The 22,777-nt window shown below is 41.2% G+C and overlaps 2 protein-coding genes across 2 annotated transcripts in view; one reads left to right on the plus strand and one right to left on the minus strand.

Moving 5' to 3' along the window:
- Nucleotides 1-751: 751 nt before the first annotated feature.
- Nucleotides 752-12,714, plus strand: LOC139222653 (interferon-induced very large GTPase 1-like). The gene is made up of 6 exons (XM_070854489.1): nucleotides 752-911; nucleotides 2,067-2,147; nucleotides 2,240-2,321; nucleotides 2,412-2,675; nucleotides 2,851-3,108; nucleotides 7,247-12,714. The coding sequence occupies exons 2-6, from the start codon at nucleotides 2,127-2,129 to the stop codon at nucleotides 11,926-11,928; spliced, it is 5,307 nt and encodes a 1,768-aa protein (XP_070710590.1). The 5' UTR covers nucleotides 752-911; nucleotides 2,067-2,126; the 3' UTR covers nucleotides 11,929-12,714.
- A 4,557-nt stretch (nucleotides 12,715-17,271) lies between these two features.
- Nucleotides 17,272-22,777, minus strand: part of nlgn2a (neuroligin 2a) — a 102,229-nt gene continuing 96,723 nt past the window's right edge. The window contains exons 5-8 of the mRNA XM_070854437.1: nucleotides 21,173-21,438; nucleotides 19,859-20,012; nucleotides 18,464-18,830; nucleotides 17,272-18,106 (exon numbers count right to left, since the gene is read on the minus strand). Of these exons, the coding sequence (XP_070710538.1) occupies nucleotides 17,272-18,106; nucleotides 18,464-18,830; nucleotides 19,859-20,012; nucleotides 21,173-21,438 (1,622 nt within the window). The remainder of the gene's footprint in view (nucleotides 18,107-18,463; nucleotides 18,831-19,858; nucleotides 20,013-21,172; nucleotides 21,439-22,777) is intronic.

Below are 22,777 nucleotides of genomic sequence, written 5' to 3' on the forward strand. Positions count from 1 at the left end.
AATATCAAACCACAATGTAGAAAAAACAAAACGATTACCATGAAAGCTTAATTAACACAGCTGTTGTGACGTGTTAGTTCCTTTATTAAGATGTCTGTAGGTTTTAGTATGTGCTTTTTTATGTGTAACTGGATCATTTATATATTCATCACTAGTTTTAAACTACATCAGATCTGTCATTTCTATTACCTGACTGGGAAGACCTCCAGAGTTTCTGTGCCACGTCAGTTGCAAAATTAAGGAGTGCAATGTACTTAATATACAATATTATTTAGATGGGGTGCCGGCCCAACCATAGCTGGCTGCCGGCATATAAACATATGCTGGGGATCCAAGGAAGAGAGGGTTGCAAGTGGTGAATATGATCAAAGTGCTGTTGGTCAGTGAAATCTTTTAAGAGATAATAGTACCCATACAGTTTCACATACAGTTGTCACATGTATGTGAAACTGTATGAACTTTAGGGCAGGAGCTGATTTAGAAGAAAGAGCTTTTTATGCAACTATTAACGCAATATTGTTTTAGTTGTATTTTTTCAGTACATTTCTCAAGAGGAGCGTGAAATAAAATATAATCCTGTGAGTAGAAAAAGTTAAAAGACTGCTTTCCTCTAATCTCAACTATACCTCAACACCTTTCAGCAGAGGGAGGATACCAGTCAGATAAGTTTCACTTTACTGGAAACCAGATCTATTTCTGGGAAACAAAACCGAAAGTGACATCTGATAGAATACAAGCAGACGCCTGCAATAGGCTGTTGTACTGCCAGGGAAGTGCAGAGCCTTATTGTCAGGACAAATACTTAACCTATAAGAGGAGATTGGATATCCGGGAGATAAAAACCCCTGGATATAAGAATAGATTCTATTTCTTTTCTTTATTTTTACCATGGATGAATATCTCCTACAAAGGTAGGCCACAGTTTCTTTGTCAGTATACTGCCTGTCCTTTAAGGCTCCTTTACTTGGCTGATTACAGTATTTTTGCTTTAGTGTATTGCAGGGGTCGGCAACCCGCGGCTCCGGAGCCGCATGTGGCTCTTTCATCCCTCTGCTGCGTCTCCCCGTGGCTTTGAAAACTAAATAATGACTATTTAACTCTCTTAGACCTAACGGGCCCGCCGGCGGGCCGAAGTGCGCAAATGCTCTGGATTACCGTAATTCCGTCAAAGTTTGTGCTTTCGGAAAAATTCCAACGGTTTCTGAAAGCTGAGACGTCGCGCTTTACAATTTGGTGTAATTACGGTAATTTCACTCACGTCTCTCCCGGAAACCCGCGAAGCAAACTTTCTTTCCCAGGGAAATCGGTGGAAATGTTTTTTTTTTCAAATTGTTCCTTTCTGGATATAGTTCTGCCAGATTGTATATGTATTTCGATACAAAAAAGGTGATTTCATTTGTGTTCATGTGTTCTGAAGGCAATTTATTTCATTAGTAAAGGCATGAATCTATACATATTACAATTTAGGTGTAAGGGTTGTATTGATATATAGTAAAATAAAATACTCCAAAAAATGGGACAACAGTATGTAAAAATGTAAAAAAAAAAATGCTCTGGCAGATTTATGGTAGACCATAAAGGGTTAATTAAAATGTGTTTTATTTTAGTCCTTATTTTGGTTTGCTGCCGATGGATCATTTAAGTTCGTTAAATACAAGAAGGACTAAAATAGACATTGCGCATTTTATTTAAAAGTAACTGTCAACCCAGCATCTTTTTCAAAATGTTTTTGTTGCATTCAGAAATGTCATTTAATTTTCTCTGTAGCAGATCATTGATTACACGAAAGCAACACACTATAGTTTGTTTATACATAAAGGTCAAAAACAATATATGCAGTGTCATCTTCATTTTGAATGTCAGAAGGGTTTTGTGACTCCCGGTGTTTTCTTTTCTGTGGGAAACGGGACCAAATGGCTCTTTGAGCAGTTTAGGTTGCCGGCCCCTGGTCTATTGTATATTGTAGTCTCATATGTTGCAGAATATGTATAACTGTGTAATTTTTATGTAATATTGATAGTTGATGGGCACATGGGTGTTACAATGTTCTTTTCTGTTACTTTCAGTGAGAAGCAGTTTGAATAATCTGAACCAAATGTGGGATAGCTGAGAGTGTACTCAACCCAATGGAGAACTCTGATAGCGAGGTAAACGGCTGGTTTTTACAACTCTAAACTGAAATAAGGGTATGAGTATGAATTGATTCATTACAAAGTGCATGTTTTTCTCAATTACCAAGGAATTCTATGATGCATCTGATTCCTTCCATGAGCAATGGTCTGAGGATGAACAGGATACTACTCCAACACCACAGTCCGACTGTTAGTATGCCAGTAACTTATCAGATTTAATGGCTAAATACATGCTGTAATGTGGAGATACTGAGGTGCACGTCTCTTTTCGTATGACAGATGTTCCTCCACCAGGAGAAGTAACAGTTCTCAGTGCTGGCCAGAAGACTGTTTCTCTGGGTTTTGTACCCACTGATTGCTCTGCTGAGTATACACTGCAGTTAGATTACTCCTGTGCCACACACACAGGCACTTTGATCTTAAAGGACAGCCGCACTCTGAAGGTTGAAGGACTGACTCCTGGGACTGGGTATACTTTCAGCATCACAAGGATTGCAGAAAATGGAAATCGAAGCAAAGCAACATCGCTCTCTGTCTGCACAGGTGAATCTGAAAAACACATCATTACAAAAAAATTTTATATTTTATATATGATTCATATATGATATGGTTATCTGTGTCGTTCTTACCACACCTCTTGTGCTTGGCAGTCAAACAGTACTATAAAATGCAGACGCACATTGATAGAACTGATAAGACTGTTATATTGTTCCCACAGAGCCCAGCCCTCCTGTGCAGATTACAGTCTCTCACGTCAGCAGAGAGTCACTGTCTCTGTGCTGGGACCCTCCTGCTGGTGAAGTGGAGAGTTACATTGTGACTTGGTGCAGTGAAGGAGAAACTGAGCAAAAGACAATGGACGAAAACAACGTGACTCTCAGCAATCTGAGGCCAGGGTTGTGTTACACTCTCCAGGTTTCTTCACAACTTAGGAATGGAAGAATAAGTGAACCAACTGTAATATCTGCCCGCACAAGTAAGTAAACTAAAATCATAAATGTAATAACAAATTAAGAGAGAATTGTCCAAATAAAGCCACAGGCAGTATAAAAGAAAATATATAATATAAAGGTATCCAGAAGGAGCATCAAATATTCCAAACTTTCCAGATGCATCAACTAAAAGAGGAATAAATTAGATGAAAGCAAATGCAATCCTGTCTGCAGAGACAATTTAAAAGCTATATTAAGTGAATGTTTTGATAATAAAGCCCCTGCACACCAGCACACCAACACAAAGCTCTTCTCAGGATGATGTGGGCCAATAGAAACATCAGCCGATCATTGAGTCTGGCTGACAGCCAGACATAGTATGTAGGACCATGTACATTCAAAATAGAAATGTTGAATGTCTTTTTTTCTGTCAGTAGGACTTCTGAAAGATTTGGGAGCACAGAAGCTTCTCATTTCGTATTTGTTTTTTAGAACTATACTCAACGTGTAATCACAAGATTTTGTCCTGGATTTTTTCCTGTCCTCTGTCCCTCTGTATCAGTCCACGGCGGTCTGGGGCGTCTGCTGCCGGTCAAATACATGTGCTTGAGAAGTCAACAATTCTCAACAAAAACACAACAGTGTCCTTTGCAGCTCAACAATATGGTGGATTACATTAAGGCCATTTTGAATTATTTCCTCCACTATTCTAAAAACAATCAAGTTTTTTGTCCATTTTTCATAGTGGAAGCAGCATCATTACCCATGAGTCTCACCAACTCACAAACATCATGTTGTGGGAGTGTTCGATTCTTGTTTTGAGCTCTCTGCTGTAAATGGGCTTCATCCTATTTCAAATGGCTGCTGGTCGGCCATAAACTGAATCCAAAAACCCTTGTATCTTTTGTGAAAGGGCTTTTTATAGCCTATGATTGTAAAATGTGAAGCAATCAAATGTTATGTATGCAACAACTAGGTGGGTTATCAAAAATGGATAAAATATGGTTAAAATTCATTTTCACCCATTTAACAATTGGATAGCCTATTTAAAATGTGTTACACAAGTGTTTAAGGGGAATCTTAACACAAGACTTAAGAATCCCCTTAAACTCCTCAGTGTACTCTCAATTCAGTATTTACAGCTTCAAATTCTAGAAAAAAAGATACATCTATCGAATATATCAAATATCTAGTGCAGCCAAATTAGTAATACCACCACATCTAGATGATCTATGTATAAATTCAGGTATATAAACAATATAATAGTATCATAGTAATAATAAAGGTTTCGCAAAGAAATGCAAAGCTGACTGTGTTTCTCTCCATAACAATGGTGGATGATGTCTTCATTGGACACTTCCGCATTGAAAAAGTAAAAAAAAAACAAAGAAAAATGTTCCTTGTTTATAATCAAGGCGGAAATAATTCAAATTGATGTTCTTAATGGTAGTATATTGTTTTGTTGAGCTATCAAGGACATTGTTGTGTTTTTATGTTGAGAAAGGTTTAACAATAATGCGGTGAGTGAGGAAAAGTGGACTTAGTTTGTATCAAAGCGGTCTAGCCGCTTCCACTACTAAAAATTGACAAAAAACATGATGAACAAGGAGAAATAAATCAAAATTTATTTTAATTTGGTTTCTGTGTTTTTGTGTAAAGAAAAATGGACAGTGACTGGCAAGGGACCTGGATGTGGACTGATGTGAACTGATAAAATAAACAGATGAAATCAAGGATAAAATCTTGTGATTAAATGTTGAGCAATGTAGTGGCTATAATTAAAAAAACAAAACAAATATAAAATAAGAAATAACATCACAGCTTCTGTGCTCCCAAGTCCTACAGATGTCCTACTGACAGTCCAATTAATTCAGTGTGATTATCTTTTCATGCTTGCAGTAAGTCTTTTTTCCTAAGTACAGTGCTGTCTGTGTAGTTAAAGCCTGATAAATGTTATTTCAATGTTAGAGGTCCATAGGGCTCCACTGTTCTCCAAAATCTTAGAAACACATATATGAGCCACACTGTTGCTCTGGGTGATATACTGGCCACTGTAGTTTTTTGAGTCAATTTCACATACATACATTATCATTTCTTGATACTAATTTCTACAGATCTGCCTTACTCATTATTGTGCACAAATGTGCTGTATTTACTGAGGCCTCAAGAGCCCTTGTGGTGCCAGCACGCACACAGGCACCATTACTTCAGAATCTGAAATTCACATGTATTAAGGAACTGGTCCAGTATTACTGCTCGTTTCCCTAAAAAATCTAGGTGTGATTGTCACTTAAGGTCACAAAACTTTCTTCAGTAGGTTTGTGGAACACTACCATAGGCACCTAGTACTACTTTCCTCAAATCATTGTTTTCAAACCCGTGCAAAATTTAAAAAAATGTATTACAATAATTATTACAAGGGAGATTACTGATCCAATGGGAGGCTGTTCCATAGGTTAGGGCCATAAAAACAGAAAGCAGACTCACCAGGTTTCCTATGGGACAATTTATAAACCTCCAGAAGAAAAGCAGTTGAAGATCTGAGTTTGTATTGTGACATAAAATGAAAGGCAGTCGCTGATATATAAAGGTGCTAGATTATGTAAGGCTTTGCATATAATTTAAAGGACTTCAAAATCAGCCAGAGGAGTAATGTGATCTCTTTTTTGTATTGGTCAAAATCCTGGCTGAAGCGTTCTGAATAGATTATAATTCTTGATCTCAATGAGAGATCAGTGAAAACAAGAGTTGCAATAATAGAAGCGCTTTTGGACAAAAGCATGTATCAGCATTTCAGCATCACTCTGAGTAATAAGTAGTCAATTTTGGCAATGTTCCTCAATCAAAATCGCTACTAACATCAGAGTCTAAAATCAATCCCAAATCTGTAATGTGTTTTAATCTACTTGGACAGGCTTGCAAACTCTGGCTCTTGTATCTGCCTTTCTGCCTTTGAACCTACAAGTAGAATCTTAATATCAGTGAGACTGGCAAAACACAGATATCAGTGATATTTGACATTAAAGCTCATAAGGGAGAGTCTTTATTATTCTCATGTCATTTAATACTTGAAATAGTTTTAAATAGTTTCAGTGTCACGGTTGGCCTAACAGCCAGACTGGATATCATCCATCCATCCATCCATACCGCTAATCATTAAGTATCGCAGTGGGGGTTGGAGGAAATCCCAGCTTACATTGGGTGACAGGCAGGGGACACCCTGAATTGGTTGCCAGGTTGACACATATAGACAGACAACCATTCACACACACCTACGGGTCATTTATAGTCACAGACTAACCTAAGCTACTTTTAGACTGTGGAAAGAACCCACACAAGATGGGAGAACATTCAAACCCCACACAGAAAGGCCCCAGTCGGCTGACAGGTTTGAAACCAGAGGCAATTGTGCTAACCACTGGATCATCGTGCTGACCTGGAATTTATCTAATGTATCATTGTTCATTATTAATCTTGTAGCAGGTCAAACATGATTTGCTGATGAATAACAGTGAGTACAGGATAGGGCTAAGCACTATGTCCTTGGGTGAAAAAGTTACTGGCTGACCAACATCAACATAGGCTTTAGCCACTAGTGGGACAACAAAATCTGAAAAATGACAGACCCTCTATTTTAATAGATTTTTTTTGGCAGTTCTGTCCAGTGTATTATAATATCATATAGTTAGTTACATGAAACTTGATACAACTAATGCAGTCTAATAGTACAACACAACTTTAGGTAATTTATTATGAAGATTATAATGTTCAGTATTTGTTGAAAAATATTTCTGAGATGTTGATTCAACTTTATGGACATTTTTGAGAGAGGTATTTCTGGTGCTGTTTAACTGTACTGCATTATACTCTGAGGTATTTTCAAATAACTATTCTACTTTATGTGCTATAAATCAAGCACTCAGTATAAGTTATCAGTATAACACGATAAAATCCAGCAATTTTTTTTTTTAAAAAGCCACCAAAAGGACCATAAAGTTGAATGTTAACATTACTCAAAACAACATGATAACACCTTTGTAAAGTTAGGACTCAGAGCATGGCTGTTGTATTAGACTGATTCACTCTATGTGTACTTAATGAACATGTTACAATTTTAAACAGGCTTTAGAATATTTAAATAACCAATGATGGCCATAATAATAGTTGTTTTCATGTCTACAGAGACAGACCTAGAGAGCGTATTGGAGGATCTGGGGTTGGATCACCACTACACAACGAAGCTATCCCTGAGCAGAATACTTGAAATTGACAAGAAGACCATTAATGAGGAACCTACTGAGTGTAATTCAGATGTTGCATGGTATTTTCTAAAGAAAATGATGATGGTTAATGTGACAGCTAGGAATGTGAAATGTCCATCTGCATGTGAGTCAAACTGTGAGGATCTGTCAGTGAATACAGAGTTAAATCTCTCTAATCTAATCAACAGTGCCAATTCAGGTGACATGCTAAACCCCCTTGACATAGTCACTGCTCTTTTTCTGTGTTCTGATGGTTTTGTTCAGCAAGAAATGGCACTCAAAATGTCCATGTGTCAGTTTTCTGTGCCTCTGTTGCTTCCAAATTGTGACACAAAGCAGTGCACACTCATGCTTTGGGCCTTGAGAGACATTGTTAAAAAGTACAGACCTCAGTCACATTCAGAGTCCAAGGGGTTTATTGAAGACAGAATTGTTGTTTCTGAACTTCCAATGATATCTTTTGTGAGACTGGGTGAGTGCTCCTTGTCCAAGTCCAAGATCCTCAATGAGCTTCTGAGCAATTCCCAGCAGTACCATGATACTTTTGTTCACCGGAACATGGAGTGTGGTGACAGTCCAAGGAGAATATCCGATGGATTGGTTGAAATTACTTGGTACCTTCCTTGTGGGAACAAAAACATGGATATTTTCAGTGAGCCAGTAGCAGTAGCTAATCTTCGAGGGGGCATTGGTTCATTTGAAACTCAGTTTTCTTTTTTGTGTCAGACATCTGCAGCAGTTTTTGTGTTCTTTGACAATTTGGACTCTGAGTGCAAGCTGCTTACCAACCAACCACACAAGGCACAGATCTTCTTGGTGGGTAACCATCAAAGCAATCACTTCAGTATGGATGCTCTAAAAAAGGTAGCAACCGAGTTGGGCTTGACTAACAGCAACATCCTTTTGAAGACTAAGCAGAAAAATGATGCAGACTTTGTCAAAGCGTTGCGGAAAACAGTCAGCAATGTAGTTGAGAACTCAAAGATGAAGATGCAAATTGAGCGCATGGCTGACATTGCCCATGAATTAGGTATCTTGGTTGATGAAGACTGTCCAGAGTGCCAGACTGCCAAGAAACATGCAGATGCCATCACTGCAGAAATTCAGGACATCCTAAAATACAAAGAAGATGAGCTACCCTTGCAAGGCCAGATATGGAAGGAACTGACTTCCTTAGAGAAGGAAGAATTTCGGCTTCGAAAAGTTGGGTCTGAAAACATAGAAATGTACAAAAGTGATCTTCAGGTACAGAAAACAAAACTTCGGAAAAAACAGAACTCTTATGACATGTCAAATGCAATGACATGTTTCATCAATGCAATATCAAGCCCAGGGATAGAGAGGTGCTATTTCCTGAAATGGATGCGAATGAACCTCGATAATCTGTCTCGAGAAAAACTGTCTGGCCTCAGGGAGCAGTACAAAAAGAAAAGCAAAGATTCTGAGAACAAAGAGGAGATCAAGGAGATTGACAGACAACTTTCCAACAGTTCACTGGGGACTGAACACTTCTTTCGTGAAATGGGTCAGATCTATGAAGCTTCAGTTTCTCTTCCAGAAACAGACCCATCACGACAACAATTACAGCATCTGCCCAAACTATGTGCAGGATTGTTGCTCGATGGCTTCCCGCTTGAGCTTGTAGATGGAGATGCTTCCAACATACCTCTCACATGGGTTAGTGACGTACTCTCTCAGCTCAATGACTTGGTGTCTCCCAAGAACAAGATACTGGTTGTTACAGTTCTTGGAGTTCAGAGCACAGGAAAGTCTACTCTCCTCAACACCATGTTTGGAGTGCAGTTTGCAGTCAGCAGTGGTCGATGCACTCGAGGGGCCTTTATGTTGCTCATCAGAGTCAATGAAAACGTCAAAAAAGTGCTCAACTGTGATTTCATGGTGATCATTGACACTGAGGGCTTGAAGTCACCAGAGCTAGCACAGCTGGACAACAGCCACGAGCACGACAATGAGCTTGCAACACTTGTTGTGGGGCTGAGTGATGTCACCATTATCAATATTGCAATGGAGAATTCAACAGAAATGAAGGACATCCTGCAAATAGTTGTGCACGCTTTTCTTAGGATGAAAGAGGTGGGAAAAAAGCCTAAATGCCAGTTTGTCCACCAGAACGTGTCGGATGTTTCAGCCCACGAGAAGAACTTACGAGACAGGGAATTGCTCTTGCAACAATTAAACGAGATGACCCAGGCAGCAGCCAAAATGGAGAAGAAAGAGGAGAACAAGAGCTTCACTGATGTGATGGAGTACAGCCCAGACACTGGGAACTGCTACATACCTGGACTCTGGAATGGAAACCCACCAATGGCACCAGTCAATGCAGGGTACAGTGAGACTGTTTATGAGCTCAAGAAAAATGTAATCCAAATTTTGGGAAGTTGTGAGTCATCTGCTAATAATATCTTGGGGTTTAAAGAGTGGATGACAAGCCTGTGGAATGCAGTAAAGCATGAAAACTTTATCTTCAGCTTCAGGAACAGCCTAGTGGCTGATGCATACATGAGATTGTGCACAGAATTCAACAAATGGGAATGGGAATTCAAAAAAGAAATGTACTCATGGGTTACAAAAGCTGAAACAAGAATTTCCAACTTTGGCACAGTTGCTGGAAAATCTGAGGCATCTGATACGAGAGAACTTTTCACTCATCTGAAAAGTGAAGCTTGCACAGTGCTGTCTGAATGGGAGACAAAGCTTCTTGATAACCTGAAGCAGTACTTCAAGCAAACAGAAGGACATGTCTATCTAGTTGAAGGATACAGGGAGGACTTTGCCAACAGTGCAAAGAGACTTCGACGAGAAATAGAGAATTCTGTGTTTAATCAACTCACAGCAGCAACTGACATCAGACAGGGAATGACAGAACTTGACAGAATCAAGGAAAACCACACAAAACAATTAGAAGACAGAGTTCGTGGAGTGATTGATCAATGTCGTAAGAAAAAAGTCAAGATGACAGACAAAGAGCTGGACAGAGAATTTGATAAGATGTGGACCAGAACAGTGAATGAACTGTCCTTTTCTAAACAGAAGGCCACAAATGTCATTGCAAAAGTGGCCTACTACCTGAGAGACAATCTGTCACATAAAGGGAGTCATGCTAGTCAATTGTTAAGCAAAAAAGAGCTGAAAGATTGTGGACTGGAGCCTTTCAAATATACAACTGAAGGGTTGAAGGAGTGGTTTAAACACAAAGTCAGCAAGCTCTTCAACATTGAAGATCACGTAATGGCCTTACAAAAACTAGCAGACAGCATCATAAATGCTTGCACACAGGTTGTGACTGAAAAAGTTGAGAGAAAAAACAACTACCATGACACTTACATCCAGGAGATCCTACACATGATTGACGAGAGGCTGCAAAACATTAAGGATGTTGAAATAGAGATCATGTTTGAAGTTTCTCTGAAACAGCACATCTGTGGAACTGCAGGCAAACAGTTTCAGAAAATGCATGAAGATTTCATACATGTGAACGATCCCTACAGATGTCTGATTCAAAACAAAGACAAGTTTCGTGCTGATTTCAAAGATGTGTTCAATGAGAGAGATCAGTGCCAGAAGAAGGCAGAAGAATTCACAAACTGCTGCTTGATGCCTGCAGTCGAATACTTTGTCAACCGTGCCTTGGGTCTTGATATCGTTGGTGAAATGCGCACAAGTCAGCATTTCAGCAACCGAATGGAGTGCCAGTATTCAATTTTACTGGATTTGCTTTCAAAGGATGACTTCAAAAACTATCACAGCTACATTTGCTCCTATGAGGTTTATGTGAAGAAATGGATACTCGACCAAATAGTGAAACACTTCTCAAGTGGGTCTGCAACGTTTGAGTTGGAGGATCAATGTCTCCTGTCAAGTATCAGTAGCATAAATGATGCCATCAACAAAGCTAAGAAGCAAAATAGTGTCAGTTTGAAGAAATTTGTTGAAGTTGTCTGTCGGGAACTCGGTGACAAACTGGTCATTTCCCAGGATGCTCTTGGTGCTTTCATGATCCTGAACAATGCCGACCAGGAACAGTTCGCTCACTGGCTCACTGAATGTGTGAAGGACATGGCTCAAGCTCTTAGAGTGAAGTTTAAAAAAACACACATTGAAATGAAACTAGAAAATCTTCATGTGAAGCCTCAGAACGAACTTTTCACCCAACTGATTGGATGTGGTAAACAGTGTCCATTCTGCAAAGCCCCTTGTGAGGCAGGAGGAGAAGAACATACTGAGCACTTTACTTCACTGCATCGGCCAGATGGTCTGGGTGCATACAGGTGGAGTTGGACAAATAAACTTGCCATCGAAATATGCTCTTCCTCTGTGGTCAGTGACACACATTTTCAGTGCGATGCTACAGGCTTTACATCCCACCCTTACAAGCGTTACAGAGAAATCTTCCCAGACTGGAAAATTACTCCAGATCCAAGCCTTGAGGCATCAGACTACTGGAAATATGTACTGGCAAAGTTTAATGATAAGTTTGCCAAAGAATACAATGCAAAGCCTGCTGAAATTCCTGCAACATGGAAGGCTTTAAAATCTAAGCACGCAGAAGCAAGCCTCAAAAAGTCATTTAACATCAAGTGAGAGACTAAACGCTTTGTGGTTCAAGGGGTGCTCATCCTCCTCATACGCACTCATTTATTAATTGTCCTCACATGGATATTTTGATCTTACTTGTTATATGATATGACACAAAAGAAACACACACATACTCATAAATAGTAACATCCTCCATATAAGATGAAAAGTCAGATATTTACCATTATGGCTTACAATGGTCAAATATGAGAAAATCAGTGTAGTTCTTACCTTTACCTGAGATGCCATTTAACTTGTTTTAGAAAAACAACCTATTTTAACAATCTATGCAATTGCTTTCGGATACTTTGAATTGTTATACATGTTAAGAGGAAATGTTAGAAATATGTGACAGATGTCAGTCTGATTGCCATATTGCCACTGAAAAGATGCACATTTAATCAAGGCAACAATGCGAGAGAAATTAGTTTTTTGCTTTGATCAAATTGATATATGCAATCTTTATTGGTTGTTTTTGTGAAGTACCTGATGTTAAATATCCATGTTTTCCGTCAGTATGTGGTATTGCCATGGGAGGACAGAATTAAAAAAAAAAATCTGTATGATATAAATTCTTTTTACAGTTTTCTTTTGATTCTGTGAAGTGTCTGTGTTTTTGGTTTTGGATCGCTCAGTCTGTATGTGGTTTTGTTGTGACAAAAATCTGTTTCAAAAATCGAAGACTGGAATGTGATTATTTACAAAGAATTCAGAATCTCTGTTTTTGTTTCTGTTAAGTATCTGATTTCATATCTTAACATTTTTAAAGGAATTAAAAGATTCATCACTATGTGTATGTGGTGTTGTCGACATTCCTTCTGTTAGTTAATTTAACAAAGAGGCACAATCAGGTGACTGGCTATGAATGTCTTTAATGTTTCCCAGATCAGAATCACAGCATACAGTGTATAATAACTTCTAAAATAAACAGAAATATCATCACCTCATTTATTTATATAGTTTTACTATACTTTTTTTAATAATCATCTTTTTTAAAATTCCATTATTTAACATTTTTCTTCGTCTTGGGTTTCTGAATCAACATAAAATGTAAAAACAAGACAACAGGTGCAACTTCACAATGGAGACCAAGCTGGAGAGAGTGTGTGTGCCACTGGCTTTGTGTATGTATGCACTTCTGACCTGACACAGGGTCTCTAAATAACCTCAGTGATATGGAGTCATCTTGTTTTGCTTCTGCTGAATGTAGTTTTTGGGCATGTTGACTTAAGAATAAATTAAAATCCAGCAGCAAGTGTGTAAGTGTGTGTCCACACACATCCGGTCTGAACCACTGGTAAACACACATGCTCAGAGTCTAAAAAAGCACTGGACTCAATTCTCAACTGTTTAGAACACAAAACTCTTCACTGCTACATCACATCACCGTGAGGTCAACACAGCCTCCAGAAGCACAACGCAGCACAGTGAGTGGAGGGAGAAAGTCAGACCACCTGTGTGATCCCATTACTCTGGGAGGATGTGAGGCATCTTATGGTATCAAAGCCCTCATTGTCTGTCCCACATATGATGAGGTGGCTACATGTAAACACTGCTACATGTGAGGTGAGCTAACATTTAACAGGCTGCACTTGTGTTGAATGTTTAGAATTCCTGACCATGAAACACTGGCCAGTACCCTACACCATCATGATATAAGATAGCTAGCTTTTATCAGTGCTCTTAGATGACATTCTCTGAGATATTTCCATGAATACTCAGTAGTACTCACACAGATGGTGCAGCACATTCATCACGAGTATAGATGGATCAGAATATATTTCAAAATAAAAGTCTGGTAAAGCTTGAACACAGAAGAAAATCGTTGATCCTTTTACCACAACCCCAAAAGAAAGAGCAATGAAACCACAGACTAACTACGTTCTTCAAATGTTTAAATGTAATATTCATTGAAAACTAGCAAATGAAAACTCCAGCATTATTAAAGGCCCTCTGTTGCATGGGGGCTGCAGTGTTGATGAATTTCTGCTACAGTGACTTTCCTGGTTAGAAATCATGATGCTACAGGACGCCCACATGATGAATGAGCAACATGAGAATATGACCAAGTAACAAAAGTCATTTGCTAATGGCGTGAAAAGTGATCATTGGAAAGCGTTTTTACTCGCCAATGAATTGGAAACCTCAAGCTAGTGGCCATATTTTTGGCAAACTGCACCTGTTGTCTTTTGTTGTCACAAAATAAGCATTTCATTCATTCACTCAAAAAAGAAAAAAAAAAGAAAAACAAACAAGAAACTTAATATTTACAAATATTTTGTCTGTCTGATTCTTACACTTAAAAATGTACAGTTTTGATCCTCTTCCAGATGTTGTGTGTGTCCGTCTCTGTCCTGCCACCCAGTTTGGTATTTTTCTTCACACCTCCAGTTTCCTCAGAGTGGGCAGACTGCAGTGAATCTGTCACAATGGCGCCCTCCAGTGTTAGCTTATAAAATAGACAAGGGAAAAGAACAGACCAAACCAAACACCTTGTTTCTGTTCCCTCCTCCAGTGGTGTCACTGTAGTTGTTGTGGTGAGGTTTAATTCACAACCCCTCACTGTCTTCTTATCCACAGGAGTGAGTACAAAAGGGTTCATATGGATCTGATCAGACATATCAGATCCTCCGTTGGACAGATTAGCAAGGTATCCTCCTGGCAAACATTGTGGGTAGAAAGATGGCCATGCCTTTGAAAGTCCTTTGCTAGTGATCAGTTCATCCCTCTTCTGATTCTGATATCTACATTTAAGGCTGTGAGTCTTTTTCCAATCTCTATCCAAAGTCTCTTTCCCACAGCGTGCACTTTTTCTTATACTACTGTCCACCATCTGTTCCACTGCATTTATTCACCTGCAGCAACCCCCAGTCACATGATTTGTGTTTTACATTGTGCACATTTCCTTTCAGTGGGCTTACAAAACCTCTGACAGGTGCAGCCAGGTATATCTCCCCCCTTCCAGCCCTCCCCCGCTACCCCGTTAGGCAGTAATAAAATAGAAAACAAACAAACAGGCTAAAGCTAGAGCACAAGCAAAGACAGCACCGGTGACTAACTTCTCCCTTACTGGACGTAGGCTACCATGTGTTCCTGTACGCTCAAACAACAGCACATCAGTTCAGTTAGCATACTGTATTAAGAGTATTACCCAAGATCCATGTTTGAGATCCTTAGCAGAGAATCAAGGGGGGCATCGATGAGCTGTAGGCCTGCACATTTTCACCCAAAAAAAAGAGCAAAATCAGAAACAGCAGTTGTCAACTGAGCTGCTTTTACCCTGTTTAGGAGATCTGAGTCCCCTTTTTCATCTTGCAGCCCTGTGCTGCAGGGTGTGAAGGCCCACCGGTTACTCTCAGTGTGCTTAGAGTTTAATTTACAACTGATGAGCTCACAAAAAGTCACAAGCTTAGTGAACCAACCCTTGGATGTGAAGATAATAGCAGAGCTGAACTGAGGTCAGAAATTGTGTAGAATGGCGCTGACACAGTGAAATTAGGTGTTTTGGAGTTTAGTTGGTGCTGGGGAATTATGGGTGATGACCACAATATGGACGTCAGTCTTAAATACAAAGCTAGAGTGTTGCCGGCTAGAGGAGAGGGGAGGGAGTAAGTGATGATGATACACGAGGTGGGGGCATGTTTGTGTGCACAGCAGGAAGGAGCTCATTTTGGAGTCGAAGTTTTTACCTTTTACCATGCCAGTGATCCTGCCTGTCTGCCTCTCTATCTCTTTGCTGTTTAATTAGGGCCCACCCATGCCCATGTGTAGCAGTTCACACACACACACACACACACACACACACACACACACACACACACACACACACACACACACACACACACACACACACACACACACACACACACACACACACACACTTTCTCTCACAAGCACACATCAAACAGAATATGCATGTGCTGGAAATAGGGGTGCAGACAGGAGGAGATGTACGTTGGAGCAAAGGCTGCCTGTCTCTGCTTTGTTTCTCACCCTCACTGAAATACAAAAATAATTCTGTACAGGCAAGCACAACAACAGATTTGGTACCTCACGTATCCTAAAATACGATCATCTCCATACAGATGGAAAGAAAAAGTAGGTACTGTAGTATGATGGGCTTGCTGTTGGTGTGCTGCATCACCAGCTTGGAGAGATACTTCTAAATAACACAATGAAGGAGAGAATGAATGGAAGAGTATGTTCACAGTTTTTGCTTTGACCCTATTTCATGATTTTATGAGATCTGTGGAAATTACTTTTTCTAATGCATGGGTGTTGGGAGTTGAAGAAGATTTGTTGGACCACTACAGGATTCTCTGTGATTTTCTTGTTGTGAGGTAAAACAAAAACCAAAATATCCAGAGTAGACCGATATGATTTGATTAGATTTGGGAAACGTGCATTGACAGATACAGTGTCCTTTCCCGCGTCATCATCTTTAAAAATAATTCATGCATAGATCCCCACTGAGAAAACCCATTTATATACTTTCTCCTTTGTACACATTTATATATAACTATATAATATCATTTCTCTATATCTATATTTTCAGCAAAAATTCTTTCCACAAAAAACAACAATTAAACAAATGCTTAAAAAGAAGAAACAGAAGATGAAAGAAAGAAAAAAAAAAACACAATCGAGGGCCAGTTTGGCACTTTGTCATGAGAACACACAGTAAATAGGAATATTCTAGAATTTTCTTTTGTTTTTTTCTCCCTCGACGAGAAAGCAAACACAGTAGTACATACTTGGCACCAAGAATGCTGGTAGAATGAAAGTATCAGATATCAGTGTTTTCATAGCTATATGATTACTGTATGCACTCCACGCCTACTACAGCTCAGTAGTTTGTGGATCCTCAGAGCAAAGGAGCGCTGGGGAGAGGGAGAGAATCACAAGTTAATTGAGAGGAACAAAGCAGGGATAAGACACAGATGTAGAAAAGAGAACGATATATGCACATAACACACTAGGGAGAGAAAAAAAGAGAAGACGCCAAAGAAAAACAGGGAAAACAGCAAGGGGCGAAAAGCATTCGTCCCCTTGACAAATATCAGGGGGTTTTAGTCTGGAAACAGACCTTCTTTGAAAATAGTATCTTTGAAAGATCTAAATCACCCCCGAACTGATCATCTACTGCTGTGCAGTTCAGTTGCTTCTCCACACGCCACCAGTGGAGCTGCTAAGTTTGACAGCACATGATGGAGGAGGTGGAGTAGTTTTTGGAGAAACAAGAGAATAAGAGAACAGAGCAAAGGCCCATATCCAGAGGCCTCCTTTCTAGATTAGTAGCAGAGCCTGCCTTCCTGGTCCTTAGGTGGCACTGTGTCCGGCCAGTCCCTACTATACCCTGGTAGTGGAGTGGGGATGGGGCAGGGTGTTGTTGTGGCCGGTGGAGGGGAAGGTGTTGAAGGCATGAAGAGGCTGCATGCTGGTGATGGTACTGGGGATCATGGTAATGGTGTTGGGTGTCATCAGCGGCACATCGTCTGGGGCACGACGCAGTGCCAGTGTGTAGTCGGGTGGGCAGGCAGGCCGTAGGATGTCGTGAGGCCGGAGTGGCTCCATGTCATGGTGAGCATCGTGCTCCGAGTGCTTCATCTGCAGGGACATAATCTCCTCCTCCTGGCTGTGAGCAAGGTCGTTGGCAGGGCCGCCCCGCTGGGGAGACAGCCGATGGCGTCGCATCTCGTGCCGCTTATCACGTTTGTAGTAAAGGGCAGCAAAGGCCAGGATGTTGAGGAAGAGCAGTGATGCCCCCACAGCGACTGTCACACTCAGCTCAGTGGAGTAGTCCCGGGTGTCTCCAGGGAAGAGGTCCTGATGTGGACGATCCGAACCCTCAGGCTCTGGATCAGACGGAAAGGTAGGGTAGGGATGACGAGTGGTGCGAGGGCCTGGTGTCCTGGGCCAGGGTCTGTGGGTTCCCGGGCCAGGGCCTGGCGGCGAGCGGGTAGTGGTGGGGAAGAAGTCATCATGTATACTGTGGAGGTGGGGCACTAATTCCAGCCAGAAGGCCACCTTGTTGGCCCTATAGTTGTCTCTAACACGGGGTTTTAAGCCAATATGGAGGTACTGCTTATCTTTCGAGTTGAACTTGGTCCAGATGACCTCTTCAAAGCGGTTAGGTTTGGTGTGAATGAATTTGGTGTCCTGAGGGACTGGCAGATTAGGGTCCCTAGTGAAGGACAGAGAGGACATCTCCGTTATGGGTTTCAAGTCAAGGTTTTAATAAATCTGGTTCAAAGATTTCTTAACTTAGTTGACATCTAAACACTGAATACACCCTTGTGTTTTGTATTTATGAACTTACAGCAAAGTAAGACAGGGTTCCAAACTAAATTCTACTAAAATCTGAAATCTTAATGAGATCAGCACCTAACCATAGATACACCTTTCTTATTTAAAGGTAAGCAACACTTGAACTCATCAAACTGAAGAGGCACTACACTAGCTGGTTAATTTTGCAGTCATAACAGACAGCAAAAAGAGAACTAGAAATATTTCAATATGAAGTAATATCAGCAAGGCCTACCCAGTCTTGGCAAAGTTGGTCCAGTAAGTCATGACCACGGCGCTCAACATCACATCATTCTTCGAGAAGTTGCACGGGAACAGGTCTGTGGCACCGATCATAGGGACGCCAAATACGTACGGTATCTCATCTCCATGGGCGGCATCGGCCCATTCAGGCCGTGTCTCGGTCTGGCAGTGGTGGTAGAACGTGTAAAAGTAAACCGGGGACTGAAACTCAGCATGGAGTTTGGCAGTGGCCACTGCCGGCGCTACCCACTGGTGGTCTGTAAAGAGAGCTAAGAGGGTCTTCCTTCGCATGTCGCCATTGTCTCTGTCAGCCCAGTCTGTGTACATGAATTTAATGGTCTCCCTCAGGATGTCTTTGCCTGGAGGATAAGATGCAGGAGGGGAAAGGGACAGGGAATTTCAGGATAAAGAGAGAAAAGAGATTATTGTGATAAGTTAAGAGGAAAGTAATGACAGGGGCAGAACATTTTGAGAGATGAGAGTGGTGGAGAGATGTGAACCAAAGGGTGGAGGAAGATAAAAGTGCACATTGCTAACCAAAATGACAGGAATAGGAAAATATGAAAGAGGCGTCTGTGTTTGTATGTATGTGCGAGAGATATAGTTGAGAGACTGAAAGGACAGACTGAGTGACACAAAGGGCAGGAGAGAGAATATGCCTCTCAGAGAGCAGAATGAGTGACAGACACTTGAGAGGAAGCGTGACTGCATTATCCAAATGTGTCTGTATTTTGACTGTGGCTCGCTGTGAGGGGTTTGCAGGCTGATCTGTTAGGAACAACAGCACTGTGATTGGGAGCTGGCTGCCTGGGGGATGATGAGAGACAGCATTAGTGCCCACAGAGCCTCAAAGGCCAAAGCACAGACCCACCATGGTGAAAGATAATCTCGATGATAGGCAATCTCTTTAGTATGCCTGTCTTAGTTGATACACTTGGCTGGGCTCATATTTTTTCTCATTCTTTTACCACATAATGTTTGAAAGACTTGCATTTCTACTGGGAGCTAGAGTTTTGGGCAAGTTGTTGTTGATATTTTTTGGAGAAAAGCATATTCTCTCATATGTAGTTCTTTTTCTCAGGTATCAAGGAACATATTTACTGTATTATACTGTATTTAAATGTTTGGCCATTATTGTATTGTGATAATGACTTATGCTGTTTACTTTTGTAACTATATGTTCTTTCATTTTGACAGTGTGTCTTTTCAACGTTTCCTTTCCCATTTTAGTCGTGTTTGTGTGGACCCAGGAAGATTCCATCGAATGGGGCAAGCATAAACAACAATGACACTGCAAAGTTCATTGCAAAGTCATCTAAGTGGCGGTAGATGACATAACATGGAAGACTTTATAGGCTGAAAGGAGTAATATATTGGCATTTCTCACCCTCAGGGTAGCCATAGAGGTTGTCGACAAAATTAGAGATGGTGTAGTCGAACGCTGCTGCTGAGATGCCATCGTTGTCCTCGCTGTCATCCACAAACTTTAGCCCCTCTCCTTGGTTCACTCCTATTAGTATGTCATAGTTGAGGAACTCCCCCTGGTGGCAAAAGAGGGGAAGAACATGTTGAGTGCTGAAATTGCATTCGAGGGGCAGTGTGTTCAGTCTCTGTTTATGTCACCAAACTAAAATCACTACAGCCGTGAATAGAAATGAGTTTCATTCATATTCTGTAATTGATATTTATGCCAAGAAATGTAAATCTCCAGGGTATGATTTCTTTGCATTAATGTGTACTAAAAGCCACTGTATACGGTCTAAAGTGTCAATGAACACAAAACACAGGTGCAAGTGAAGGCTTTGGGATGCGGCTAATACCTCTAATAATCTTACAGATTATGTATTGTCTTATAGATCTGAAAAGGAGAGTCTGGGCGCAGAACAACTGTGTAGCTGCACAAGCCATTCTTGTATTCCTCAGCATCGCTAGAATAACAGTGGACACATCACTGTTGGTATTTTGTGATTTTCCTCCCCTAACATGAGACTTCCATTATTTCATGAAATGACTTTCAAATTAAACATACTCACTTTAGCTGTGAATCAAAAGAGCCAGTTAACAGAATCAACATGTGGAAGCAATATTAAGACAGGAAAAATCCAGTCATGTTCATGTGAGATGTGACATCAGCTTGCGGCTGCACTGTGCTAAACTCAAAAAACAGTGGTTACCAAATGTTGAGATCATGAGATGAAATGTAAAATAATTAAATTCTATTATCTAAAGAATTAGGTTTATTTTTTGCATTACTTTTTTTTTTTTTGTTCTTGTGAAATACTGTATGGTTTTACCTCTGCGGGCCTAAAATGATTCCAGTGACACTTAGAAGAGAAAATCACTCTGACCAAACCGCTTACAACGCAGACATGCACACTGTGATCACGGGTTTGTATGTATGGGAACACAAGCAAAAAAAGGCTGTGAGCCAGTAGTCTAAAATATACCACCGGCTTCGTGCATCACTGGCACCGCAGCTGTTTTTCACTGTGTCACAGCTTTATAGGGAGCGCGATCACACCAGCTGGTAAACGTCACCACCAGACCCTCTCTCTGTGGAAAGGTCACACTCACACCTACAGCAACAAGTTCGTCATATTCTCTTCTGCCTGGTGTATAATCACATCTCAGGTCTTTTTATAAAAATCCAGTATAGACCACGTCTGCAGTGCCACCTCTGATGCTGGTGGCAGACCCTTACCTGCTGCATGAGGATCTCAGGATCGTCGGGCACCACGTCTCCGTCCACCACGGGGCCAAAGGCAATGTGGTAACGGGCCGGCTGAATGTCCTGGTCCACCAGCTCCCTGAAGTTCTTGCGCCTCAGGCAGTCAACCAGGTCGGCCGTCTCTGTGTAGGTGCAGCCCACCTTCCGGGCCAGGATCTTGGTGTACTTGAGGGGCTGGTAGTTTACGGACCAGCTGGAGATGGCTGTTCCGCTCTGGGCTATGGCCCTGTGGAACAGACCTGAAAAGATGGGGTTTAATTTACTACATGGGGGAATACATTTGGCCATCCTAAAAAGATAGTAACATAGATCGTTTCAGAGCTCTGTGAAGTTGTCTGACTGAAGTTTAACCCTGGGATGGGACACAATGCACAGACACTACTTGATGTGTAAATCAAATGTCACATTATCTTTTTCCCTTTACTAAAAAACTACAACTTTTTCTCACTAAAGCATTCTCACTCAAGCAAAGCTGGCAGACACAGGATGGGACTACAGACCCAACACATCTCAGATGAAGCATGCTATGGTGCTGTAGCTAAAAAACAAAGAAAAAAAGGCAAGGGTGGAAATAAACTCATCTGAGACATCAAAAGAGCCATTTTCCTCTCTCTCAAGCTGGCTGTTTCCCCCCCTCCCCCCTCTCACCCTCTTGTTCTCTCTCTGTCTCCTTAGTTCTGCCTGTCCTGTCCTGTTTGAACCACTCAAGTGGCTCGTTAAGGGGGCTCCTGCCTCACTCGTTTTCTCTCACACTCCTTTTTTCTTTCTCTTCCCTCTCCTGGGCTGAAGATTGGTCAGTTAATTATTAAGCAGAGCTGGAGAGCCCCCTTTCCCTGGGAAATCAATTATAGTGCGAAGTAACTTGGAAACAGCATACCTACATGTCTACACTGACAGGAAGGGGGGGGGGGGGGGGGGGCAGACAGAGAGAGGTTGGAGGCAGGTATTATTTAATTTGTCTTCAAAATCAGTTTCTATGTCACTCCCTAAGTGCCACTTGCCATCCCTGTTCAGTACCTTCCTCTATTTGGCTACTTTTCCTTTTCTCCTATGCAGTGCCAGAGCATTTTCTGTCCCCTATTCTAGCGTTATTACCTATCCTGCACTTGCCTTGAACTCTGCTGAAAGGATACCATGTCTTCCCCTCCATGTCCCCCACCCTTCATCATATTAGTATCACTTACAACCCCTCCCTCCATCCTGTCTGCCACTTCCATCCTGCCATCCATCCAGCATGTCACTGCTGTCTGGCTTGATTTGTTGACACTGTGTTGTTGACATGATTGGTGTCCCTCAAGGGTGGGGATGACAGACTCCTTACCTGGCATCCCTGGTGGGGGAGAGGGGGGAGCGTGACAGACAGGCGGCGTCTAGAGGGCTGATGTTAGACGAGGACGATGATGACGGTGGGGTGATGACAAGGCATGAGAATGGACAGGTGGCAGTGTGAGGGGGTTGGTTGTCAGCAACAGGAGACATGGGGTTAATACAGGCTTTCCCAAACGTTAGGGTCCCTCTGCTGCTAATGCGGGGCTCCCCTGAAAAATTAATGAGTAAACTACAATGACTGACAATAGC

The sequence above is a fragment of the Pempheris klunzingeri genome, chromosome 23 (genome assembly GCF_042242105.1).
Source record: "Pempheris klunzingeri isolate RE-2024b chromosome 23, fPemKlu1.hap1, whole genome shotgun sequence".
Classification (NCBI taxonomy): Eukaryota; Metazoa; Chordata; class Actinopteri; order Acropomatiformes; family Pempheridae; genus Pempheris; species Pempheris klunzingeri.